This window comes from Puntigrus tetrazona, chromosome 21, assembly GCF_018831695.1.
Source record: "Puntigrus tetrazona isolate hp1 chromosome 21, ASM1883169v1, whole genome shotgun sequence".
Taxonomy (NCBI): Eukaryota; Metazoa; Chordata; class Actinopteri; order Cypriniformes; family Cyprinidae; genus Puntigrus; species Puntigrus tetrazona.
Genome location: NC_056719.1, coordinates 12,306,787 through 12,327,831, shown reverse-complemented (window position 1 = coordinate 12,327,831; position 21,045 = coordinate 12,306,787). Strand labels below are relative to the sequence as shown.

Below are 21,045 nucleotides of genomic sequence, written 5' to 3'. Positions count from 1 at the left end.
AAAAAGTGTACACACACACACATACATTTTTATTAAATGAAATTTTTTTATTCAGTTTTATAAAAGAAAAAAAAAAAGCACATTCATGCACAGCAATAATCTGACAGCCACAAACGCCCATTCAATGAATCTTAATTACCTGAAACATAATCTGTTTAATGTTTACATTTTAGAAAATAAACATTACAGGAGACAAGCACATTTCTAGCTGCTGAAGCATTTATAGCGCACAAAAAAAAAAAAAACCAAAAAAAAAAAAAACCTGAGAGGATGAAGGTTTCACATAATGCTGTAATGTAATTGCATCAAAAAAACCCTATCCTAGTCAGAAGAGATGTCAGGCTGACTTTGATTAAAGATCAGAGAATCACCAGTCACATATTGTTGAACACTTTAGAAACCTCAAAATATATTTTTATCAACTTCTTTGATCAATAGAATTGAATTTATTTCATTTTACATTAGGCAAACCTTTAACAATAAGGTCTTTCAAATTAACATATCGAAAACCCTACAAAAATAGATATGCCCACACTTTTACATTTTTAAATGTTGCCATATATTTGTGTCAAGAGAGATTAATTTTAAATAAACTGTTAACCTCGAAAAAGACCAAACCTCATTACAAGCCAGGTTCAGCAACCTTTATCATTTACACCCACAGAAGCACGCTTGCAAATTTATAGACTAAGGCAGTGCATGGGAACAATAAAAATACTGTACTTACAAAAGGTATGCACACAGTTGCACTAACATTTAAAAACACTGTGACTGAAAAAGAACAATCCAAAGAAAATGGTTTACATTTTAAGTCTTTATGTATTGATGGTTGGCCAGAGTACACTATAGGCTCTAAACACAGAACACAATATTGTATTTTATCTTTGAATGGACCAGATGACACTTCACAATGTTACTTTTTAACTTAATAGACAAATGTCAAAGTTCTCAAATCTGGCATTTTGGGTGTATTCAAAGGAGATACTATTTAAGACACTCACATTCATTTCTAGAACTACAATACAGAATTTGAAAGAGGGGAAAACGTCCTACACAAACACACAAGGGAATGCTTTATTCACAAGTATTGTGCCTAAATATGCATCAAAAGTTCAACCACGGCCTGAAACAGCCATATAATTGGAGTGCTGAAGGTTAACCCTATCAAGACTCATGTTATTTCTGAAGAACTGATTGAGAAACTTTTATCTTGATAATCAGTGACTGATAACATACTCTTGCAGGTACGACTGAGTAAGGCTGCGGAGTTCCTCTAAAGCATAGTCCTCTGGCATGGGTAGACGTCCTATGTGTGGTGCAAGCTGGCAAAGAGGGATGTGTCGGGGATCTGGGGTCCCTTCACCACCTTGCTGCAGACTCAAGACCACCCGAAGGATGTTAGCCACACGTTTGGCCATCTCTATTAAAAAAAAAAAAAAAGAAAGAAAAAGAAAAGCCCAGAGAGATGCAGGGTTAATGTCAAATAAGGTTCCAAAATCAAGTCCATTCTAAAAACAATCAAGGAAAGCAGTTGAAATTAACTTAACAGCAACAAAGTTCCCACAAAACACAGCAAATGAGTTCCAGACCTGATTGTGCAAGTCGGTCTTTAGCTTTGGAGCAGGGAAGGCGCTCTATTCTACTGCAGAGAGAAGTCACCTCTGTATGCAGTCGCTCCAGCTCATAACCTGGGCTTTCCGTCTAGAAGAAAACCACATTAGCGGTTTCTTAAAACTTTTGTTCTAGTTGAACAACAAACTATCCTGAGCAGAAAGAATACCTGTTGGATATCCTGCAGTGTCTGAATGACATGAATGTAATCAAGGTAGACTCGTCCTGACGTGTCCCAGTCTTGAATCTTAACACTACGCTCTGGCACTGCTAACCCCTCTAGAAATTCCAGAAGGTACTTATGATTATCGTTAATGATGCAGTCTGAGGGAAAAAAAAAAAAGACAGGATGATGGAATTAGTACAGTTAGTACAATCATACAGTTTCACACAGAATTAATCGAATAATTAATAAAGTTCAATGAGAAATGCAGATTTAAATATTTCCTTTGACAAAATGTATAAAAAAGTATGTGCGCTTAAACTCAAACAGCACAGTAAAGCTAACTAAACCTGCATGATTAAGTATTTAACAATTGTCAAGTAGTTACTTTGTTTCATATAAGTCTTTACTTTTTTTTTTTTAACTACAAATTGTCATTTATTTCAGTTCATTTTACAGTTGTTTTGTTGATGGCTCCTGTTTCCGATACAGTAAAGAGCAAAAGGCTTAGTGATGGTTTTTAAAATTATTTTATTATTGACAAATGTGTGGTTTAGAACTGGGCAGAAAAAAATTAATGCATGTATCTTGCATTGCTGAAGACATGACCAGTGTTTTTGAGAGGCATGTTTGCGTGCTTTGGTTTATTCAAACCTGAGGCCAGGTGCTGGATGACAAGCCGATGGCAGTGATTCCAATGGCCGGCCTTGTAAAGATGCAAAGCCTCGCTACGTTTGTCTCCCTCTCTACATGCACGGATGGCCTTGGCCTGATGGATCCACTGAATGGGGATCAGCAACTTTTCAGTGAGAAATTGCTCTTTCTCCACTGACTCTTCAGTCTCCTCAAGGGAGCAATGCAAGTTGAGCATCTCTCTCACCGCACTCTCTCTACGCCTGCAAAGAGTTAAAAAATAAATAAATAAATAATAAATAAATATACACACTCTTAAGTCATCCTGAGCCTATTAAACATATCGAATGCTAAATGAATATTCCAAACAGAACAAACACTTACCCAGAGTCAGGTATGTGCAGCAGCACAAAGATTGCCATCTCCCATAATCCCGCACTCTCCAGCTGGGCAGCATAACTGGCATGCAGCAAGCCCTGGCATGAGGTGGACAGGTGGTTGTAGTTAAGAGCCTGCAATACGTTCCACAGGTGCCAACTCAGCCGGTAATCCAGGTGATCAGCAGTTACGGTGTTGGGATCAAGTAGCTGTTGTAGGCTATAGTGCCTAAAGAGAGAAAACCACTCTGCATAAATACACAGCTGTGAACCCCATCATTAATCAAAAAAGAGAAAGAGAACATCATTACAAACCTGTCACTGTAAAGTTTGAGCAGGTGGAAGCAGATGTCATACAGTGGCTTTTTGGATTCAGTCTCATCCATCTCTTCATCCAAACCCAACAACTCGAGTTCATCTACGTAAGGAGGTAAAGGAGGGCAAGCATACCTCTTCACCTCCTCTGAACCCTGAAATATACACGGTTAATACGGCATTTTAATATATATATATATATATATATATATATATATATATATATATATATATATATATATAAATATATATAAAATACACACACAACATTTCCAATATTGGCAAAAAATATTTCTTTAACTTCAAATAATTTCTGAAGGATCAGATACTGAAGACTCGAGTAAAGGCTGCTAAAAATATAATTACATTACATTTCAAAATATATTAAATTATAAACAGCTTTCTATTGCAACATTTCACAGTGTTGCAGCATTTTAGATTAAATGTAACCTTAGTGGGTATTAGTAAGTTAATTCATACAAAATCATTTGTAAATCCAAAAAAACAAAAGAAACACCTTGTCCCCCCTTACAAAGTGTAGAATCTTGTCTAAGAAACTTAAGTTTTTCAAAAACACTATACCTGAAATGCAGATTCATATTTGACGAGTGCATCAGCTACAGATGCAGTGGGAGGCAGCATGTACCAGAGATGGACAGCAACACACCGCTTCCAATCGAGCTCGGAGCACACATTTATACAACTATCCGTTGACAGCCACACCTTTAGTATTAAAAAAAAAAAAAAAAAAACATTAATAACTATATGTAAACAACAAAAACATGCATTTAGTTTTAATGGTATACTTACTGGTTTTCCAGCAAGCAAAGCAAAAATTCGTAGCCTCTCCTCCTCTATGAAGGAGTCAGTCTGCATGCTGTTCCAGTCACTGAGCTGCAGAGTCAATAGATCTCTACAAAACTGAGAGCCAACAGCCTGAGACAGCAACAGAGCAAGGCGATGGTCCCCTAAACACGCAAACATCATTAGAACCACAAGTTATTGCACAGCGTGCAACTTGACACCAAGCATCTAGGAACAAAAAAAAAAAAAGTGCACACTCACCACTCTTCTGGGACAATTTGCAGGCCTTGCTTATGCAGTGACCGGTAAGGTAACTAAATATGGCCTCAGCATGGCTGCGCTGAAGGGCTCGGCCCACCTCCTCCTCAATGCATTCAGATGCACACTCAGAGAGCCAGTGTGAGAAGCTCCTCCGCCTCTCAAGCTGCTGCTGATAATCTGAACATTGCTCAATCTCCACATCCCGGTCTCCAAGACGACCCCAAAGAGCAGCACACAAGGTCCAAACCTGGCGCCAATGGGCCAGACAAGCTAATGAGAAAAAAAACTAACTGATTTAAAATATAAACATACAAACATCATTAATTTTATTTTAAAATAATTTAACATTAATTCTTATCCATTAAGAATTTTATATACACATACCAACCTAAAACCTTTACACAGTTGCAATTGTAAGACTTAAACATTTAATAGAAAGTTAAAAATGACAGCATTTATAAAAGCATTGACCTGTTCTGTACACTGTACATGACTTTGCTGTCAATTGCTAAACAAAAGAAAAGTTATCAACCCCATTGACCTCCATAGTATTCATAGAGTCAGTGGGTTCCAATAACTGCTTGGTTAACTTTAAAGGTAAGGTTTGGAGTGAGTAAATGATTACAGATTTGTAAAACTTCCTGAGAATGGAAGAAGAAAGCACTGCATACCATCCCCTCCTCCTATATCTTTGTTGACTTCCACAATCCACTCAGCATAACCGTGTAGTGCTTCCACTCCTTTTGCTGGCTGGATGAAGGGACAGTAGTCCTCTGTGTTAATTGTACTGTGCTTTAGACCAATCTCCAGTGGTCTGTGATACAGAGCAAGGCTCTCCACTGACTTTTTGGGCTCCAGGCCGACCACCTGCTCCACATGTACTTTAAACGGACTTTCAGTGATCCTAATATGCAACAATGCCAAAAAAAAAAAAATTATAAAAATGATGCTTCATTGTTTGCTCTGATATATGATGGAGAAGCTAAACTTACGGTTTGCTTTTGGTAGGTTTGGGTAAGAAGCCAAATCCCATGATCTCTGTCGAATGCTCCTTCATTGCCTCTGTGACACTAAGTTGATCTCCACAGTGCACCAATGTCCAGTTGGGACCCCAGCCCACTCTGAAAGATCGACCTCTGAACAAAGCAGCATCCATTAGCAGACGGCCTTTTCCTAGAGTGATCGAGCTTTCCAGAGGTACTGGCCCTCCTAGTCTGCGGGCCCCTACAGTTCGAAGAGTAGGTTCTGGGGGAAGGGCCGGCAACAAGAAGGAAGGACCCAATGATGGCCATGGAGATTCTGATGCTAGTGACTTACTAAGCTTCTGAGGTATTCCACTAAATGGAGACTCTGGAAACTGGGAAAAAAGTCCTCCTCCTGAGGTGAACTTGGTTTGTAAAAGGGCTCCAACTGTGATAGAAAAGCCACAATATCAGATAAGTTTCAAGTATGATATTTCCCACAAGCAAATAAATAGCATTATAGAGAGAAAAAAAATGGCATACTTGACTGCCGACCAACTCCAGAAAGCAAGGCTTTGGGAGAAGCCACATCCTGTATGAGCTTTGAAGAACCGTGCTCTTGAAACAAGTCACATTCATCATCCTCTGCAAAAAGAGAGGCCTTCATGATCTGTATAGAAAACAAATCAACATTAATTAAAACAAGAGAATATGACTTGTTTCTAATCTATGACTTAATTACACAAACGCTACCTGTAAGGTATGAGGGTTGATGCCCATTGAGGAAGCAATCTGACTTGATGCGGACACTGGCTCGTGCTCAGCAGGTGTCTCAGATCTTAGCTTGTCCTCCAAAGTTCTTTCTCCATCCTCCTCACCCAAAACGCTGTCTGCCAGGTGTTCTTGAGTAATGTCAGCCATGTCACTGTCCAACTCCGACACACGGCTGAGCAGCTCAAGAACTGCTGTACTCTACACACATGGATACAAAGAGATCAAGTCAAGTCGTCGCTCTTGATCCAAGTGCAGAGTACAGTTAAAACAATTTTTTATCCCTATCAGATGCAGCAAAGGTTGACTGAAAGCAAGCTTTCAAACCCAAAAATTTTACCTTAAATTTCAGACATCAAGGTTCTAGTTGCTGCCAATTTAATACATTGCTATGAAATCATTGTGTAGCCATGAAATGTCCTGACACAAACATGTTCTTTATTGTATTTTTATTTGTCAATAAAATACATGACAAAATATTTTCACACACTGCCACTCATACATTTTTCACTGCTATAATTTCAACTAAAACCCCACATATTTGTAAAATATAAGACAGACTTTTAATTACTGCATGTAATATTTAAAATCACCTGTTAAAAATAAATCTAAAATACAAATGGTCAAACAAACTTTTTGCTTGTGTTTCACAAATATCATAACATACAAATACTTCATATTTTGGCCAAGATAAGAACCCAAACATAATGCTTGGCTGCATCATTTTCCACTCAAAACACAATCAGAATTACCTCTGTATTATCATTCCGTCCAAACAAAGCAATATTTTCATTAAAGAAAATGCTTTACCAATGTATATTCCATGAAAAATAAAAAGTCTAGTCTTTACATTTAAAGCACCTGCTAATCTCAACTGCAAAGAAGAATAGTCAGCTTTACAAACTATAAATTAGATAAAAAGGCAACTCCCTTTGTTATATGAACTTTCACTGTAAACTCTTAATATTTAAAATGTGTGCACAGCATTTCAGTAACTTCCGATCTCTTGGCATTACAAATGAAAATCATTTGAACCACTAAATCTCTTTGCTCTCTCCCTGCTGCTACTGTTGATCTGGACTGCGGGGAGCACAGCAGGTACAAGTGAACTTGAGTGGCCCCGTAGACCAATGTGTGTCAGACCCAGTGTGTTCCTCAGTCTACCTGAGCCTGTGGTGCCATCTGCTGCTGGGTCAGTGGAAGCTGTGGGATTCCAGGTGGAACACCAGTCTTCAGCTTCTTCAGGTCAAGCTTTGCGGGGGGGACTTCCTCTTCTTCATCAGATTCCTGGAGTCCATACTTTGAGAAGTGTGCCACCTGTGGGCATTTTGGTTATATTATCAATATTTATACACGACAACTACACAATTTAAGATCAGTCAGAAAATAAAAATGTGGATTGATAATAATAATAATAATAATAATAATAATAATAATGATGATAATAATAAATAAATAAATAAATAGCAGTATAGAATAGAATGTGGAGAAGAAGCTCATACCTCAAAAACCCAGGAGCCAGTTTCAGGTCGATATTCCAAGAAGCGAGCGCCCTGTTTTCGTGAGGCTGCCTCAAGCCGGCCCTCATAGTTCATCTCAGTCAGCCTTTCTGGACTCTTAATCTGAGAGCACGTTGTCTTGTCATTAGGCCACACTCCATCTAGAGTCACCTCAGCGCGTCTGGATGTTACAGTAAACAAAATGCATTGGAAAAAAAAAAAAAAAAAGCAACCAAAGCAGTTGAGGAAGAGGCAAATGCAATCCTTGCACATTACCTGTTTAGTCCCTCTCCAACAGGTGGCTTGTCTTTGTCATCAGGGTACACAATTATCTCCTTGCGCCTGAAGTGGACAATCTCATCCAGGTTCATGTTAGTTAGATTCACCTCACCAGAGAAGAAAACTGATCCATAGCCTGAAAAAAAGTAGTCAAAATTTGAAACGGATCAAAAAAAAAAGAAAAAAAATGCAGTTATCTTAAGACAAGAACATATTTTGGTTTTAGGTTTCAGTACAATGTTGATTGAAAGTGGATCAAAACCTTTCATGACTTCTGTAGATCATCATTTGTTTTTTGTACATGGTACTGCTTCATGCAAAACTTACCTTTCCTGCCGACCGTGAAGTTCTCCACAATGCACTCCCCATTCTCATTCAACATCCTTCCCAGCTCTTCCATTGATGGGATGGTGTAGTAGCCCACGCGGCCAAGAACTATACCTGAGAGAAAACAGTTCAAAATAAGATTTTGTAGAATAAGATTGTGTTTTGAAGAAAGTCAACAGAGGCGAGCATACCAGCTGGGTGAGGAGGTTTCTGAGCCTCCAGCTCCTCATCTCTCTCCTCCTGAATGGAATCCTCTGCTAGAGAGATGTCCTCACTGCTGGCCTCCAAGCCATTTCGATGACTAGCACTTCCCCGCATGTTGAACTCCGAGATTGTGTCCTGTAGCAAGGGGCTGGGCTGGGCATGTGGAATTGGTTTGGTGATTGGGTTGGTGTAGAACTTGGAAACCTCCAGATCATCTTCCCCACTTCTCTCCACAGTTACCTCTCTGGTCTCTCCTTCATCTATACTCAGACTGATGTGTGGCAGGAAAACATTAAAATATTTGGTTGCACCCTTACCAAGTGTAACAGTTAAAAACTAGTCTAAACTTACCTAAGTCCGTTTTGTGGGTATTCTGAAGGTGAGGCCAAGTCATCAGCCTCTCTGTTTACGGAGCTGTTATACAGACTGCTGTTATTCAGATTCTTCAAAACAAGCTTCTTTATGCTCTTCCTAAAAGAAAAGTGTGCAGACAGGAGCACTTTAGGTAGCGCACTACATCTTGTGCTACATGTACAATAAGAGTAGCTGGAGTTATGAAGTCAGGATCTTACCTAGGCATGAAGGCTCCATTGTTAAGAGAGGGTTCATCATCATCAAGCCCATCGAAGAGCTGAGATTTGGAGGAGCCTGAGGAGGACAGAGCTTTGGGACGAACACGGGTGGCAGGACGAGGGGTCAGTTTGTACTGAGTAGGGGTAGTCAGGGCTTTCTGTGCAGCTGGATTTGTGGGTTTCAGTCGCTAAATGACAGAGATGATGCGTTACTTATGTGTCACTCACTCATCTATTTAAATAACCAATGTATGTAAGGACCATGTAAACTGTAAAAAAATAAATAAATAAATTAAACCTCTTCCTTCTTCTTTGGGTCTGACAGTGGATTTCTGAAGAGGGGTGAGTCTCCAAAAGGAGAGTAGGCCAGTGCATTGATCTGCTGTTGGAGGACAGCCTGCTGTGCAGCTGATGCATTGGGGTCAGTCAGAGCTGAGAACAAAACACAGTATACCAGTTATTTATTTGACATAAAATCAAAAGAGATCTACCTTGCTTAGAGTTTTAACATGACAACAACCAGTTTTGGAAATTAAATAATATATGAAGCATCTGCACTGACCCACAGGTTGTTGAGGAGCACCAAAATTCAGAGTGTTTGCTCCAGTGTTGAAGCCTCCAGTCCCAAATGTGCCCACTGACCCTAGGGTTGAGCCCAGCTTGTTCTGGTTGTTCCCAAATAATGATGTCTGACCAGTTCCTACAGCTGAAAATATAGACAAATACTTAGAAACCATGATTTACTTCTTACAATAGCAAATAACAAACATCGTAAGCATACCTCCTCCAAAGGCAGTTCCCAGTCCTGTTCCCAGGCCTGTCGTAGCAGTTTTGTTCCCAAAGAGACCTCCACCAGTACCAGTTGCACCAAATCCTTAAATACACCAACATTTGAGAAGAAATATATCAGAATTTCTAGTGCACACTACTGCTCATCACTTTCTTTACCAAAAACAAAATATGATTACAGCAAATACTAGTCAGCGTTAAGATCATACAATTTTATTGCTAAAGGCTTACCAAAGGTTGATGTGTTTGTGTTAGTCCCTAGAGTAAGTGTAGGCTTATTTGCAAACAGACCAGTGCCTGTTCCAAAAGAGGGTGCGCTAGTGGTGGTGGCACCAAATCCAGCAGGCTTATTACCAAAAAGATTCTGTGAAAAAAGAAATTCAGGTATAAAAAAAAAAAAAAAAAAAAAAAAAAAAAAAAAAAAAAAAAAAAAAAGGTTAACCATGTAGATAAACGATGCAAAAAAAGAAAGAAGAAAATAACTCACCTGTGTACCCACATTCCCAAAACCAGTGTTAGTTTGGCCAAAGATTCCTGTCCCGAAGCCTGTGGCTGTACTTGTGTTAGTGTTTCCAAACAATCCTCCAGCCTGAGAGGCAGCAGTATTTCCAAAAAGCCCCTTAAAAATAAAATGGATTAAACAAAATTAATTTGATGTTAATATCGATATAGAATAATTAGTAAATCTGTGTAGACACTTATTAGACCTGCTAGAACTCACCATGCTGTTACTGTTGCCAAAGGAGAAAGTGTTGTTTTGGGTGGTGGTAGCTGAGCCAAATGGTTTGAAGAGACTGGAACCTTGCTGCTGCTGCTGTTGTTGTTGTTGTTGTTGCTGCTGCTGCTGCTGTGACTGGCCAAACAAACTTCCTGTAGTTGTACCAAAGGCCCCAGTGCCTGCAGTGCAAAGACTTAGTGCAGTTTTTCAAGACCAAAAAAATAAATAAAAAATAAATATTAAAAAGAAAGAACAACTTACTTGTGCCAAATGAGGTCTTGTTCTGGCCAAAGCTGAAGCCAGTGTTTGGAGTTGAGGAACCAAAGAGTCCAGTGCCAGTACTGGGAGTAGCTGCGGCTGCTGCTCCAAAGAGGCCTCCCGTGCCAGCTGCCATGGGGTTTGAAGGACCCTTCCTTCCTGCCTGGTAATCCTCAAGCCTTAATTCCTAAAATCAAGAAAAGACAAACTTGTTAAACTGCACACTGTTTATCAAAGCACCTGACAAACCATTATTTCAGCAGGTTCAGGAGGATCAAACATACCTCTAGGGATTTGTTCTCGTATTCCTTCATGGCAGTGATACACTGGTGTTTGGTGTTGATGCTGGTTGTCACACCTCCTTTTACCATTGTGTCACTTCCAGTTGGTGGCTGCAGCAAAACAAAAGATTTAGGTTAAAAAAATAAAATTAATTAAAAACTACATTAGCTAAATTATTAATATGAAGTAGAAGAAACGTATCAATTTCTAAACAAACATTGAATTTGATTGTAGTGCCAGGGGGTGCAGCAGTGAAACTTGAAGATCCAAACAAAGAGCCTGATGTTCCTCCAAAAGGGTTTGATGTCGTGTTGGTTGTCCCGAATAATCCACCACTACTGGTGCTGGTACCAAAAGCTGCAAAGCAATTCAAACAATTACTTAGCTCCATTATGTCCGAGGTATTCTTTTAATCCAAAACGCTACTGCCCACAATAAATCAAACTATTTATAGATGCACTGGAACGTTGCAGAAAACTTACTGCCAAAAGTGGCTGGTTTGTTGGCACCAAAGGCATTATTCTGCTGGGAAAACAATCCTCCACCTCCAGTGTTGGTGCTTCCAAAAAGGCTGTTTGATGTGCCACTGGTAGCACCAAACCCAAACCCACTACTGGTGGAGGATGTGACAGGCTGACTGAAGGTGCTTGAGCCAAATAGGCCACCTTGAGGAAAGGCACATTTTAATACAAATCACACTATTGAGAAAATACAAAATTTTAATGGGACTTTTAAGCAATAGCAGTTTATAAATCAGTATTTTCTCAAAATTATCTTTAAACCAATAATTGTCACCCAAGTCTTTTCAGTGAGTCACAACTTGACTGAATTTGATTAATTCAAGACAAAACAAATCACGCTCAATTTTGCAAATAGCATGCAGAGTAAAATCAATCTGTGAGAACTACTGGTCCTGCAAAACCAACATGCCAGATCACATTGTCATGTTACATCTACACAAATAAGTGAAAGCAAAATCTTACAAAAGAAACATCTACAAAAAAATTTAAAAAAAGTTTTAAAAACCAATAGATTGTATGAGCATTTAAAGATGGCTGCCAGATCCTGCATACAACTACTGCATACCAGGTTTGTTCTGGGTGGTCCCGAACAGTCCCCCTGTGTTGTTTGTTGTCCCAAATGCTGAAGATCCAAAGCCCCCGGTTGCTCCAAATCCAGTATCTGATGACAAAAATAACGCAAACTTATGTCTCTGGACAGTGTTAAATCTTAGTTCTCAAATGTATTTAAATATTTAAACACCCTAGCATACATATTAACTTACTTTGTTGCCCAAATGTTGAAGTAGTCCCAAATCCTCCTGTCCCTCCCCCAAAGGGAGCACCAAAAGATTTGTTGAACATCTTGCACTGCTATAGCGCCTGCATATGTCTGCACAAAATAAAAAGCTTTCAGTTTTAGCACAGGAAGCAGCTTATTACTAACAGTCAATTTATTCAATACTTAAATGGGTATGAAGTCCCAACATTTTGTTCACTACCTTGCTGAATTTTGCACATATCCATATATCCATATTCTAAGACTTTTGATTTCCTTTGCCCTGTGCTAATATTACAAAGACTAAAACTATTTCTTTCCATAAATTACTGGCTGGTGTTTCTGCTTGGAACAACCGCTGAAAATGAAGGAGCAGTTTAAAAAAAAAAAAAAAAAAAAAAAAAAAAAAAAAAAAAAAAAAAAAAAAAAGTAAAACAGTTGTGCTGAATTTTCCAAAGGCCTTCGCCCCCTCTGATTGGATAATGGTTCGTGCTTTTTAGTAAGTAAAAGTACTTTTAGTATAATTCTAAAGATGTGGTGCACATATTTCAGATAAGAAATCTTTAAATTTTATGTAAATTCAAGAAAATGCCATGTTTTATATTGTCAGCAATATTTTAAGACAAACATAGACTAGACTGAAGCAATGTAGGTTTACAATTTTATCCACACATCTTCCCACTTATATTTTCAAGAAAAAAAATGTTTTGTCATGCTAAATCAATGTATCTGTAGACAAATTTCTTTTGCTATTGTTTTTTCTACAAATAAATTTCTGTATTTAACAGTGATAGTGTGCGGGATTATTATTTTTACAAATTATATTCAACACTACTGTTGGAATCTTTTCTAGGCACCCATTTCTCAGGTGTGCTGAGTTTGTGTTGATTAAGAAAAAACATGTTAAAATGCGATCATTGTAATCCATTGATCTATATGTTTGATTGATGTATAGGTTTTATGTGCAATTTTTAACCATGTAAAATAACAGCAAATACATTTTTGCTTCAGAAAAAAGTAGCAAGTATTTTCTTTATATAATATTAAATAATTGTTAGAATAATCAAATGGACCGTTTTATTTATATGTCAGGCTTTACAGGGTTAATAAGATTTTATAACCTAGGAATGGTGGCTTGTACACAGCCAAGTCTAACTGGACATACCAGGATACTAGCTGCGTATTTAAAAACAATATTTAAATTTGCATAATTCATTTTCATACTTGTGCAAATATCCAAACAGAAATGTGCTTTCACGAGAATTCTCGGCGCACCAGCTATAGCGTTAACATAAAAGGTAAAATAGACAAAAAATGAGAACAGTGATATAGATTTCAAAACGGCACAAACATAAACATCATGTATTATATACACACGATGTTCGGTAAAGAGACGTGTGCCAGGAATCGTTAAAGAACTTGATGTCTTGTTCAAGCAAGTTTTGACGTATATTAGCAATGTTGGGCGCCAGAAATTTCATGCGCCAGTTGACTTAAGGCCTGTTATTTTGTTTGCTTTGTGTGTGTGATTTTGCGATCAACATTTTAAGCTCACCAACTCATTTCATAATATATTTTGGTTTGCGCCGGATTAAACCTGAGAGAACCAGTTTGCAGAGACAAGTGCGAACCAACGCAGCCAAGAGCAAAAAAAAAAGAAAGGTAGCCGTCATGTTACATTAAAGTTTCTGTTTCAAAATACAGATACGTGGAGATGTAACGAGTGTGTATCTTTCGATTTAAAATGTAACGTTTCAAAAACATTTCGATTTATTTAAATCTACTTAACAGATATAAAAATGCCTTACGCAAAGTTTCTACTTACAAATTCACATGGCTCACTACAAATGCTAACTTGCTAACAGTCGGGCTTGAAACGCACTTTATCCAACAAACAGATTTAATCAAACCTACCGTTTATTCTGTATAGACTGGTTAATCAAGCGTCCAACAAAGAATTCCTCACTCGAAAGGCTCGATGTTTATAACAAACGTGAATCCGGAGTTGTCCGTTTAGGATATCAACTTGCTAACTTTCGGTCTCTGCTCTGTGTTGATGGAGGGAAACAACGTAGCCAGCTAACCGATAGCAATCAGCGTCATATTTAGACCTCAGACGTCATCACGCATCACGTGTTCATTTCCTTCAGTTGCGCCTTTTTGTGCAATGCACGCACGTGGCGGATGTTTTTATATAAATGCTCGTTTAGGAAAGGATGATGTTCTTGGCATGCATACTCCTGTATTTCTAATATTCTTAAAGCCTAATGTCCTACATGGAAAACTATAAACATGCCTATTGGACATTTGGAAATATTGATATGAAATCAGCGTAAATGCATATCCAGAAATATAACCTTAGGCCTGTTTCAAATATAACACGTCTATAGTCATTTTCATGTTTTTATATAGAATGTTATTGCACAGTTAAGGGCTAATTCGGTCAGTTTAAAGGTTGTTCAAATAAGCAATGTAGTATATAAACGTGTTGTTGGCTTTACAGTTGGAGTCGTATGTACGTCAACCACAACCCTATCAATTGTAGATGGTAAACACGATTTGATATACAGTTTTGAGTTGGTATGAGTTATTTGTTTGTATGTAGTTGGCAGAAATGAGAGGATCACGTGTGGGATTCGAGAACTATACGTTTTGACCTGTGGAGGGCAGTACGCCTAGTAGCGTATACACGCGTAGATCCTCAAGAAGAAGACTAGTACATATAGCACGAGGCGAAAACGGACGTCCTTTCTGTTCTGAAGCAGCGGTGGATACACGTGTGTTCAGAAAAAGCGGCTATTTGCTGGTAAGAAACAAAGTACGCATTCTATTAGTAATATTTCTTTCCATAACGTGTGGTGATGAAGCCTAAACTGAAATAGCTGGAATTACCGTCAGATGGTTCAGTGGCGATGATTAGTTTTCTGAGCACACTAAATGTATAACCAGTATTTTAAGATCTATGTGAGCTGTTCCTTAACAATATCTGTCTTCGTAGGTGTTTTCCGAGGGATTCGCACATTTTATGGTGAGTTCTGAAGAGACGTTGCTACTTTTTTTTAAAATATTAAACCAGTTCACTATGATGAAACCTAAACTTAAATAGCTGGAATTACCGTCAGATGGATCAGTGGCGATGATCGGTTTTCTGAGCACACTAACTGTATAACCAGTATTTTAAGATCTATGTGAGCTGTTCCTTAACAATATCTGTCTTCGTAGGTGTTTTCCGAGGGATTCGCACTTTTTATGGTGAGTTCTGAAGAGACGTTGCTACTTTTTTAAAATATTAAACCAGTTCACTATGATGAAACCTAAACTTAAATAGCTGGAATTACCGTCAGATGGATCAGTGGCGATGATCGGTTTTCTGAGCACACTAACTGTATAACCAGTATTTTAAGATCTATGTGAGCTGTTCCTTAACAATATCTGTCTTCGTAGGTGTTTTCCGAGGGATTCGCACATTTTTATGGTGAGTTCTGAAGAGACGTTGCTACTTTTTTAAAATATTAAACCAGTTCACTATGATGAAACCTAAACTTAAATAGCTGGAATTACCGTCAGATGGATCAGTGGCGATGATCGGTTTTCTGATTTGAAGTGGGCGGGGGAGTTCTATGTAAAAATGGTCTGCAGATCAACCAAATCTAATTATTTCATTTTTTTTTTCCCCCAACAGATTACGCTAAAGGAGCTTTGGACCGCTTTATCCTTAACCTTCAAGCTTGAACTGCTATGTCCTATGCATTGTTTGCTTAAGTGTATTATTGTAGTTTAAGTCTTATTAAAAGTTTTGTTCAAATGTTTTCTTGTATGGTGTTTCTGTGGGTGGGGGAGTTTCCAACATGTCAGCAATTATTTTTTTTTTTTAAATGCACCACCAAAATATTCTAATACTTCAGATTAACAGCACAGCAACAATCAAGATGCTTTGGCACAATTAACATGTAGGTTTTGTATTTCTTTATTAACTTTACACACAAACTACATTTTCCCAAAATTTACAAACATGTATGCTTAAGCATTTTAATTACTCGCCTTATCCAAACCCGTATCTATGCCTTGAAAGACCAATGAAGTGTGCATAAATGGGAGCTACAACGGTCAATACATTTGCTAGTCGTCATCTTTTTCAATGTAGGTCTTCACAGCAAAACGAGCAAGTTGCCGGGCCAGATATCTCTCTCTGGCTGAATTTACAGTCTGGTCACTGCTGCGTTTTGCAAATTTACTAGATTCACTTTTGTCCTCAAGTTCCATGACATTTTCTTGTTTATCATTGTCCATGGGCCTCTCGCTTGTTTTTTGCTCATCCTGGTTTTTCCTTTCGCTGTCCCTCTGATCTTGCTCTACTTTGCGGTCCCGTTCCCTGTCCTTTGGGCTGTTATCTCGCCTGTCTCTCTCTCGTTCTCCTTTACGGTGTCTTTCTCTGTCTTTTGGACTGCTGTCTCTTCTGTCTCTGTCTCGTTCTCTGCTGTTTCTTCTGTCCCTGTTACCATGTCTGTCGTCTTTGTCTCTGTCCCTCCTTTCTCGGCCTCTGTCGTCTTTTCTGTCCCTTTCTCTTTTGCGGTCCCTGTGCTTGTCTTCTCTGTCTTTGGTCCTCTCTCTGTCTTTATCCTTTGCTCTGTCCCTTTCCCTGTGACTCCTTTCTTTAATCTCTTCCTTCTCACGCTCATCATCACTATCTGAAAGAGGGGATTTTTGTCTGTATTGCCGTTTTGAGTGATTGCTGTTTGTGGTGGCCTTAGTGAATGCAGCTTTGTTATCAATGCTCTGGTCCTCATCGCTGTGGGATTCTGCTTCATTCTCTCTTTGATTCACTGCGGGCTCCGGGGTCGGTGACCGTTCTGCTGCTGCTGAGCACGTAGCTTTCTCCTCTCTAAAAACAAGTTAAAGATGGTTATTAAATTACTTTAGCGGAGCTACACAGACCTACAAATATTTTTCTGAATTTTAAAATGTGATATAAAACTTACTCATGAATTTCAATGTATCTGTTTTTTCATGTTATATGTCTGATACTATAATTTTAAATCTATTATTGATAGTGATTTGCTAATTACAATATTAAAACTGAAAGCCTGTACAAATATAGTGAATATAAATATGAACATTTTTAAATAGTGATTAAATAATTGGGAATCATACAAAAAAAAAAAGATAATGCTGTTTTCATATAAAGGTCCTTAAATGTCAATTTTGCCTTTTTTTTTTTAATTATATGTCGTCATATTGCCATTTTGCAACCAGCCAAAAGCTACATTGATGATCATAGTTTCCTGTATCGATACATCTGCTCTTTCCAGGAATGCAGAGTAATTTTAGAGTTAATACAAATATTTACATTTAAATTGATTTGATGAACCAAATTAGCCAGGGATCCATTAAAAAGATCATCTGGAATCTTTAAAATCATCTCAGATGTAAGGTATGAAAAACTAATTCCAGGACTTTTTTTTTCTTTTTTAAATCAGCTGTTTTAACGCTTAAGGCACCCTTTCACTGCAGAGGATCCACTGGTGATGCTGTGACATGCTAAACTTCTCTCACCTAAGGGTGATTAACTTCATTTTTTCACTATTCCCCGGAACAGTGTCTAAATTTATGAGCAGAACTGTACCAAAATAACTTATTTGTAACAATCTGCTTGATACTGCAAACTGTTATTTGTGTGTTACATTTTTTTATATATTACAAGTTATATATGAGTTTGTAGCCCAAATAGCTTTATTTTTAACTACACTTTGTTATTGTTATTCTTATAGTTATTGACCTACAGCAGATTCAGCAAAATCTCACACATTCACAGGAATGTTATAAAAAAAGCTGAATATCAATCTGTAAATCGCTACCAGCATACGCCTCACCTTTGAGCACTACGATCAGGCATTGCCTCCTCCCCGACTGTCTGGTTGAGAAGATGTCTGTAAAATCCACTCAGATCCTTCTGCTTCTTGACATCCAATGCAGCTAAAAAAGGAAAACAAAAACTAAGAAGTATGTTCACTTTAATTACAACAATGAATTATAGGCTACTACAAGAACTAACCTTCCAACTCTGCCTCCCTCTTCTCTCGCTCCAACTCCTCCTGTCTTTCTTTAAGTTTTTGCCGATAAGCTGTGGTGACAAAGGCCTCTTTATCAGCAAACATCTCGCCCTCTGCTTCTCTTTCCTTCTGGATCTTTCTCTCATCACGCCGTTCCTGTTCCTTCTTCCTCTCTTCGACTGCACGGAGCAGCTGGTTAATATACTTGGGCTAAAAGAACCAGAATATGTTCATTTTGAATTGTTGCCAAGTGGGAACTACAGTGTACTCTGAAAAATGACTGCAAAACATTATAGATATTATAACAGCTCCTAAAACTTATATTGAGTAAAAATGGATCTATACTGAATAGTATTTTAAAATATACCTTTCTGTCTGTGCCACCTAGCATTTTCTTATTGCTTTCCAGTCTCTGTTTCTGAATATCATCATACACATTATCATACTCATAGACAGTGCTGTCCTCTTCAAGCGCTTTTTGCATCTCAAGACGAGTCTGAAGTGGGGAAAAAATATTTTCAACACCATACAATATATAATTATGCAACTGTTTTTGGGATGTATTCTATTGTTACCTGCTTCATCATTTTCTTTTTGACTGACTCCTTCTGCAAGCTCTCCCCAACTGAAGTCTACAATATAAGAACATGTGTTGTATTAGAGTGTGCTTAATTAAGTGTTAAAAAGCAACATGCAGATTCATAGGAGCAGTCACCTCATCATCAGAATCATCTCCAAATACAGAGGGGCGAGAGAGAGGGGCAGATTTTGATGCACTCTTCCGGGACAAAATGAGCCCATACCTGAAATGAACATAAGCTTGAATACAGCTTAGTAGCTATCTACTAAACGAGATGGTTAAATTAAGACATAGTTTAACACTTTCATTTTATTTTCCCACAAACACCGTCTCTGGTAAAAAAAAAATAAATAAATAAATGTTGTTAAAAGCAACCAGTGCTGTTTGTTTGGTCATAGCTGGTTTCAAAGAGGTTTTTGCTTGGTAGCAAATACCAGCTACGTCCATTTTTCTTCGGTTAGGAAGGCATGCAATGCAGACAATCTCATACAAGGACAGTTAGCAAACAAAAAAAAGCAAAAATATTACGTAGAACGAATTAGTTTGAGTAAAATGCAACATGTAAATACAGTTTATTTACTATTTATAATGTAGTTAAAGTGATTGTATGCTCATGTTTCTTGTATATAGCAGTATTAGCTCATTGGTTCGGAGAATATGGATTAGCTCATTCTTATCAAGATGATGTTTTACAACACCCTTGCACAGCCATTGTGCAATGTCCGACGATATACACGATAAAGTATTTAACTTTGTCTTGTGTAAGTGAACAAATTAATCATAACTTAACATGACACACTTACTGTTTACCAGAGGCCGCCATCTTGCTTTGATACATATAACAGATTCGCGTAATTTAATGTCAACGTCAAAACAGAAACGGAAAGCAATTCGTCACGATCGTTTTACCAAAAAATAAAAAATAAAGAAATGTAAACGAATCTGTGCTTGATTATAAATGACCCATAATGTATACGTTTACATTGTTATGAAAGTACCGTTTGTGAAGTGAAAGATTGTTCTTGAAGCGGTGTATGACATCAAAGTACCGCGATAGCGATTATAAAGAGCACATGGAACCATCGGATGTGAAACGCTCTCGCGGTACTTTGATATCATACACCGATCGGTCTCTGCAGCGCCGCTTCAAGACGAACAAACCTATTATAAAATTGACATTTGGGAGTGCCTGTAAAACGTTTCACCAATAGTTTGTACTAATAGAACATGTACGGAACATGTATGTTTATAACTGTGCATGAATTAGGTTTAATAATTTTTAACCCATTGTATCCCAATTTTTTCAGACATAACAAAATGGTGTGTCTTAGTTGCCCCATTGAAATAATCAAAAATAACAAATAATTGTTATTATTTTATTTTCATGGAAAAGTGTGTGTTTTATGGTTGGTCACAATTGTGACCGGTGGGGTAATGTGTATACTGAAATGTAATGATTTTTGCAGTCAACAAAATTCTACAGATATTATCGCGATTATTAACCAATTTTAAAGTGTTTCATCCCGTCACTATTGTTGCCATCAACGTGTTTAAACATTCCACGTTCAAACTCAACGATACGGAGTAACTGTGAATTCATACATTAATACTAACACCTTAAAGATAATGTGTACCAAAAAACAATTAGTATGCAATATTTAAATCTATTTCCAGACACAAGACATACAAATATTGTACTCCAAAGATAGAAAGGTAATGCTGAAAACGAACTCTTCAAGAATATACAAGCTGCCACTAGATGGTGACAATCTCTTTAATAGTGCACTATATCACCAAGCACCACACCCCAGACAAGTTAGGATCATGTTTTTGTAAAATAGCACATATTGTATTCATTTACCAACAGTATAACAGAACAAACAGTGTCATAAATATCTGAAGATGCTGTTCTTGTTTGTTTTCTAATATGTAGGAACATGTACTGTATGTCTATGCCATATTACAAAGGCTGATTTGATTTAAAGGTTGGTAACAGTTGTTATTTCTATTATGTGTATAGACATACAAGCATATTTAGACTACACTTACATTTATATGCATTTTTTTTTGTTTGCTCTTTCTTTTTGGTAATGTGTGTTGTGCTATGTCCTGACTTGAATATTTTTAAAGATTTTAAAGTAGTTAAATATGTTGAACAGCCTTCCTTCTAATTTATCGCACTATTAACCCAGACTCTGTTATACCTGCTGTAATCCTAATCTTATTTTCTCTACTCTCACTGTTAATGCCATTCAGTGAGACTTAGGTAAGCAGTGGATCCATGGATGTGGTTGAATGGTTAGAGGCAAATA

The 21,045-nt window shown here is 37.7% G+C and overlaps 2 protein-coding genes, 1 long non-coding RNA gene and 4 other non-coding genes across 8 annotated transcripts; 5 read left to right on the top strand and 2 right to left on the bottom strand.

Annotated features, from left to right (window-relative positions):
- Window positions 1–26: 26 nt before the first annotated feature.
- nup98 (nucleoporin 98 and 96 precursor) lies at window positions 27–14,194 on the bottom strand. Of its 2 annotated transcripts, XM_043220970.1 has the most exons (33): window positions 14,018–14,193; window positions 12,111–12,217; window positions 11,912–12,007; window positions 11,308–11,490; window positions 11,043–11,182; window positions 10,828–10,935; window positions 10,547–10,730; window positions 10,289–10,464; window positions 10,055–10,186; window positions 9,799–9,931; window positions 9,560–9,652; window positions 9,341–9,484; window positions 9,077–9,210; window positions 8,779–8,966; window positions 8,558–8,677; window positions 8,194–8,477; window positions 8,003–8,116; window positions 7,673–7,811; window positions 7,400–7,577; window positions 7,062–7,214; window positions 5,880–6,098; window positions 5,670–5,796; window positions 5,157–5,574; window positions 4,836–5,068; window positions 4,165–4,434; window positions 3,910–4,067; window positions 3,682–3,822; window positions 3,100–3,254; window positions 2,792–3,013; window positions 2,429–2,670; window positions 1,781–1,935; window positions 1,590–1,701; window positions 27–1,420 (listed from the first exon to the last, which is right to left on the bottom strand). In XM_043220970.1, the coding sequence occupies exons 2-33, from the start codon at window positions 12,187–12,189 to the stop codon at window positions 1,218–1,220; spliced, it is 5,433 nt and encodes a 1,810-aa protein (XP_043076905.1). In that variant the 5' UTR covers window positions 12,190–12,217; window positions 14,018–14,193; the 3' UTR covers window positions 27–1,217. The 2 variants fall into 2 exon arrangements, with proteins under 2 accessions (XP_043076905.1, XP_043076906.1); XM_043220971.1 differs by lacking the exon at window positions 11,308–11,490 and having other exon boundaries at window positions 14,018–14,194.
- A 493-nt stretch (window positions 14,195–14,687) lies between these two features.
- LOC122326242 lies at window positions 14,688–15,910 on the top strand. The gene is made up of 5 exons (XR_006247452.1): window positions 14,688–14,909; window positions 15,102–15,131; window positions 15,326–15,355; window positions 15,548–15,578; window positions 15,786–15,910. It is a non-coding gene; the product is annotated as an uncharacterized LOC122326242 (long non-coding RNA).
- On the top strand, window positions 14,960–15,033 carry LOC122327024. The gene has a single exon (XR_006247557.1). It is a non-coding gene; the product is annotated as a small nucleolar RNA SNORD65 (small nucleolar RNA).
- On the top strand, window positions 15,184–15,257 carry LOC122327023. The gene has a single exon (XR_006247556.1). It is a non-coding gene; the product is annotated as a small nucleolar RNA SNORD65 (small nucleolar RNA).
- LOC122327022 lies at window positions 15,406–15,479 on the top strand. The gene has a single exon (XR_006247555.1). It is a non-coding gene; the product is annotated as a small nucleolar RNA SNORD65 (small nucleolar RNA).
- LOC122327021 lies at window positions 15,629–15,702 on the top strand. The gene has a single exon (XR_006247554.1). It is a non-coding gene; the product is annotated as a small nucleolar RNA SNORD65 (small nucleolar RNA).
- Window positions 15,911–16,054: 144 nt separating the features above from the next.
- Window positions 16,055–19,661, bottom strand: nsrp1 (nuclear speckle splicing regulatory protein 1). The gene is made up of 7 exons (XM_043220712.1): window positions 19,537–19,661; window positions 18,869–18,956; window positions 18,729–18,785; window positions 18,521–18,649; window positions 18,156–18,363; window positions 17,974–18,076; window positions 16,055–16,985 (listed from the first exon to the last, which is right to left on the bottom strand). Exons 1-7 carry the CDS (start codon window positions 19,569–19,571, stop codon window positions 16,223–16,225), a joined length of 1,383 nt encoding a protein of 460 aa, XP_043076647.1. The 5' UTR covers window positions 19,572–19,661; the 3' UTR covers window positions 16,055–16,222.
- Between the last annotated feature and the right edge of the window lie 1,384 nt (window positions 19,662–21,045).

What these genes read in the sequence shown, in the direction of transcription:
- nsrp1 (XM_043220712.1), bottom strand. Translation starts at nt 19,571, where the DNA reads ATGTATCAAAGCAAGATGGCGGCCTCTGGTAAACA. An exon ending in ATGGCGGCCTCTGGTAAACA is followed by an intron (nt 18,957 to 19,536) that starts GTAAGTGTGTCA and finishes TGTTCATTTCAG; the next exon opens with GTATGGGCTCATTTTGTCCC. An exon ending in GAGGGAGGCAGAGTTGGAAG is followed by an intron (nt 18,077 to 18,155) that starts GTTAGTTCTTGT and finishes TTCCTTTTTTAG; the next exon opens with CTGCATTGGATGTCAAGAAG.
- nup98 (XM_043220970.1), bottom strand. Translation starts at nt 12,189, where the DNA reads ATGTTCAACAAATCTTTTGGTGCTCCCTTTGGGGGAGGGACAGGAGGA. An exon ending in GGGAACTGCCTTTGGAGGAG is followed by an intron (nt 9,485 to 9,559) that starts GTATGCTTACGA and finishes CTATATTTTCAG; the next exon opens with CTGTAGGAACTGGTCAGACA. An exon ending in CTGCACATACCTGACTCTGG is followed by an intron (nt 2,671 to 2,791) that starts GTAAGTGTTTGT and finishes AACTCTTTGCAG; the next exon opens with GCGTAGAGAGAGTGCGGTGA.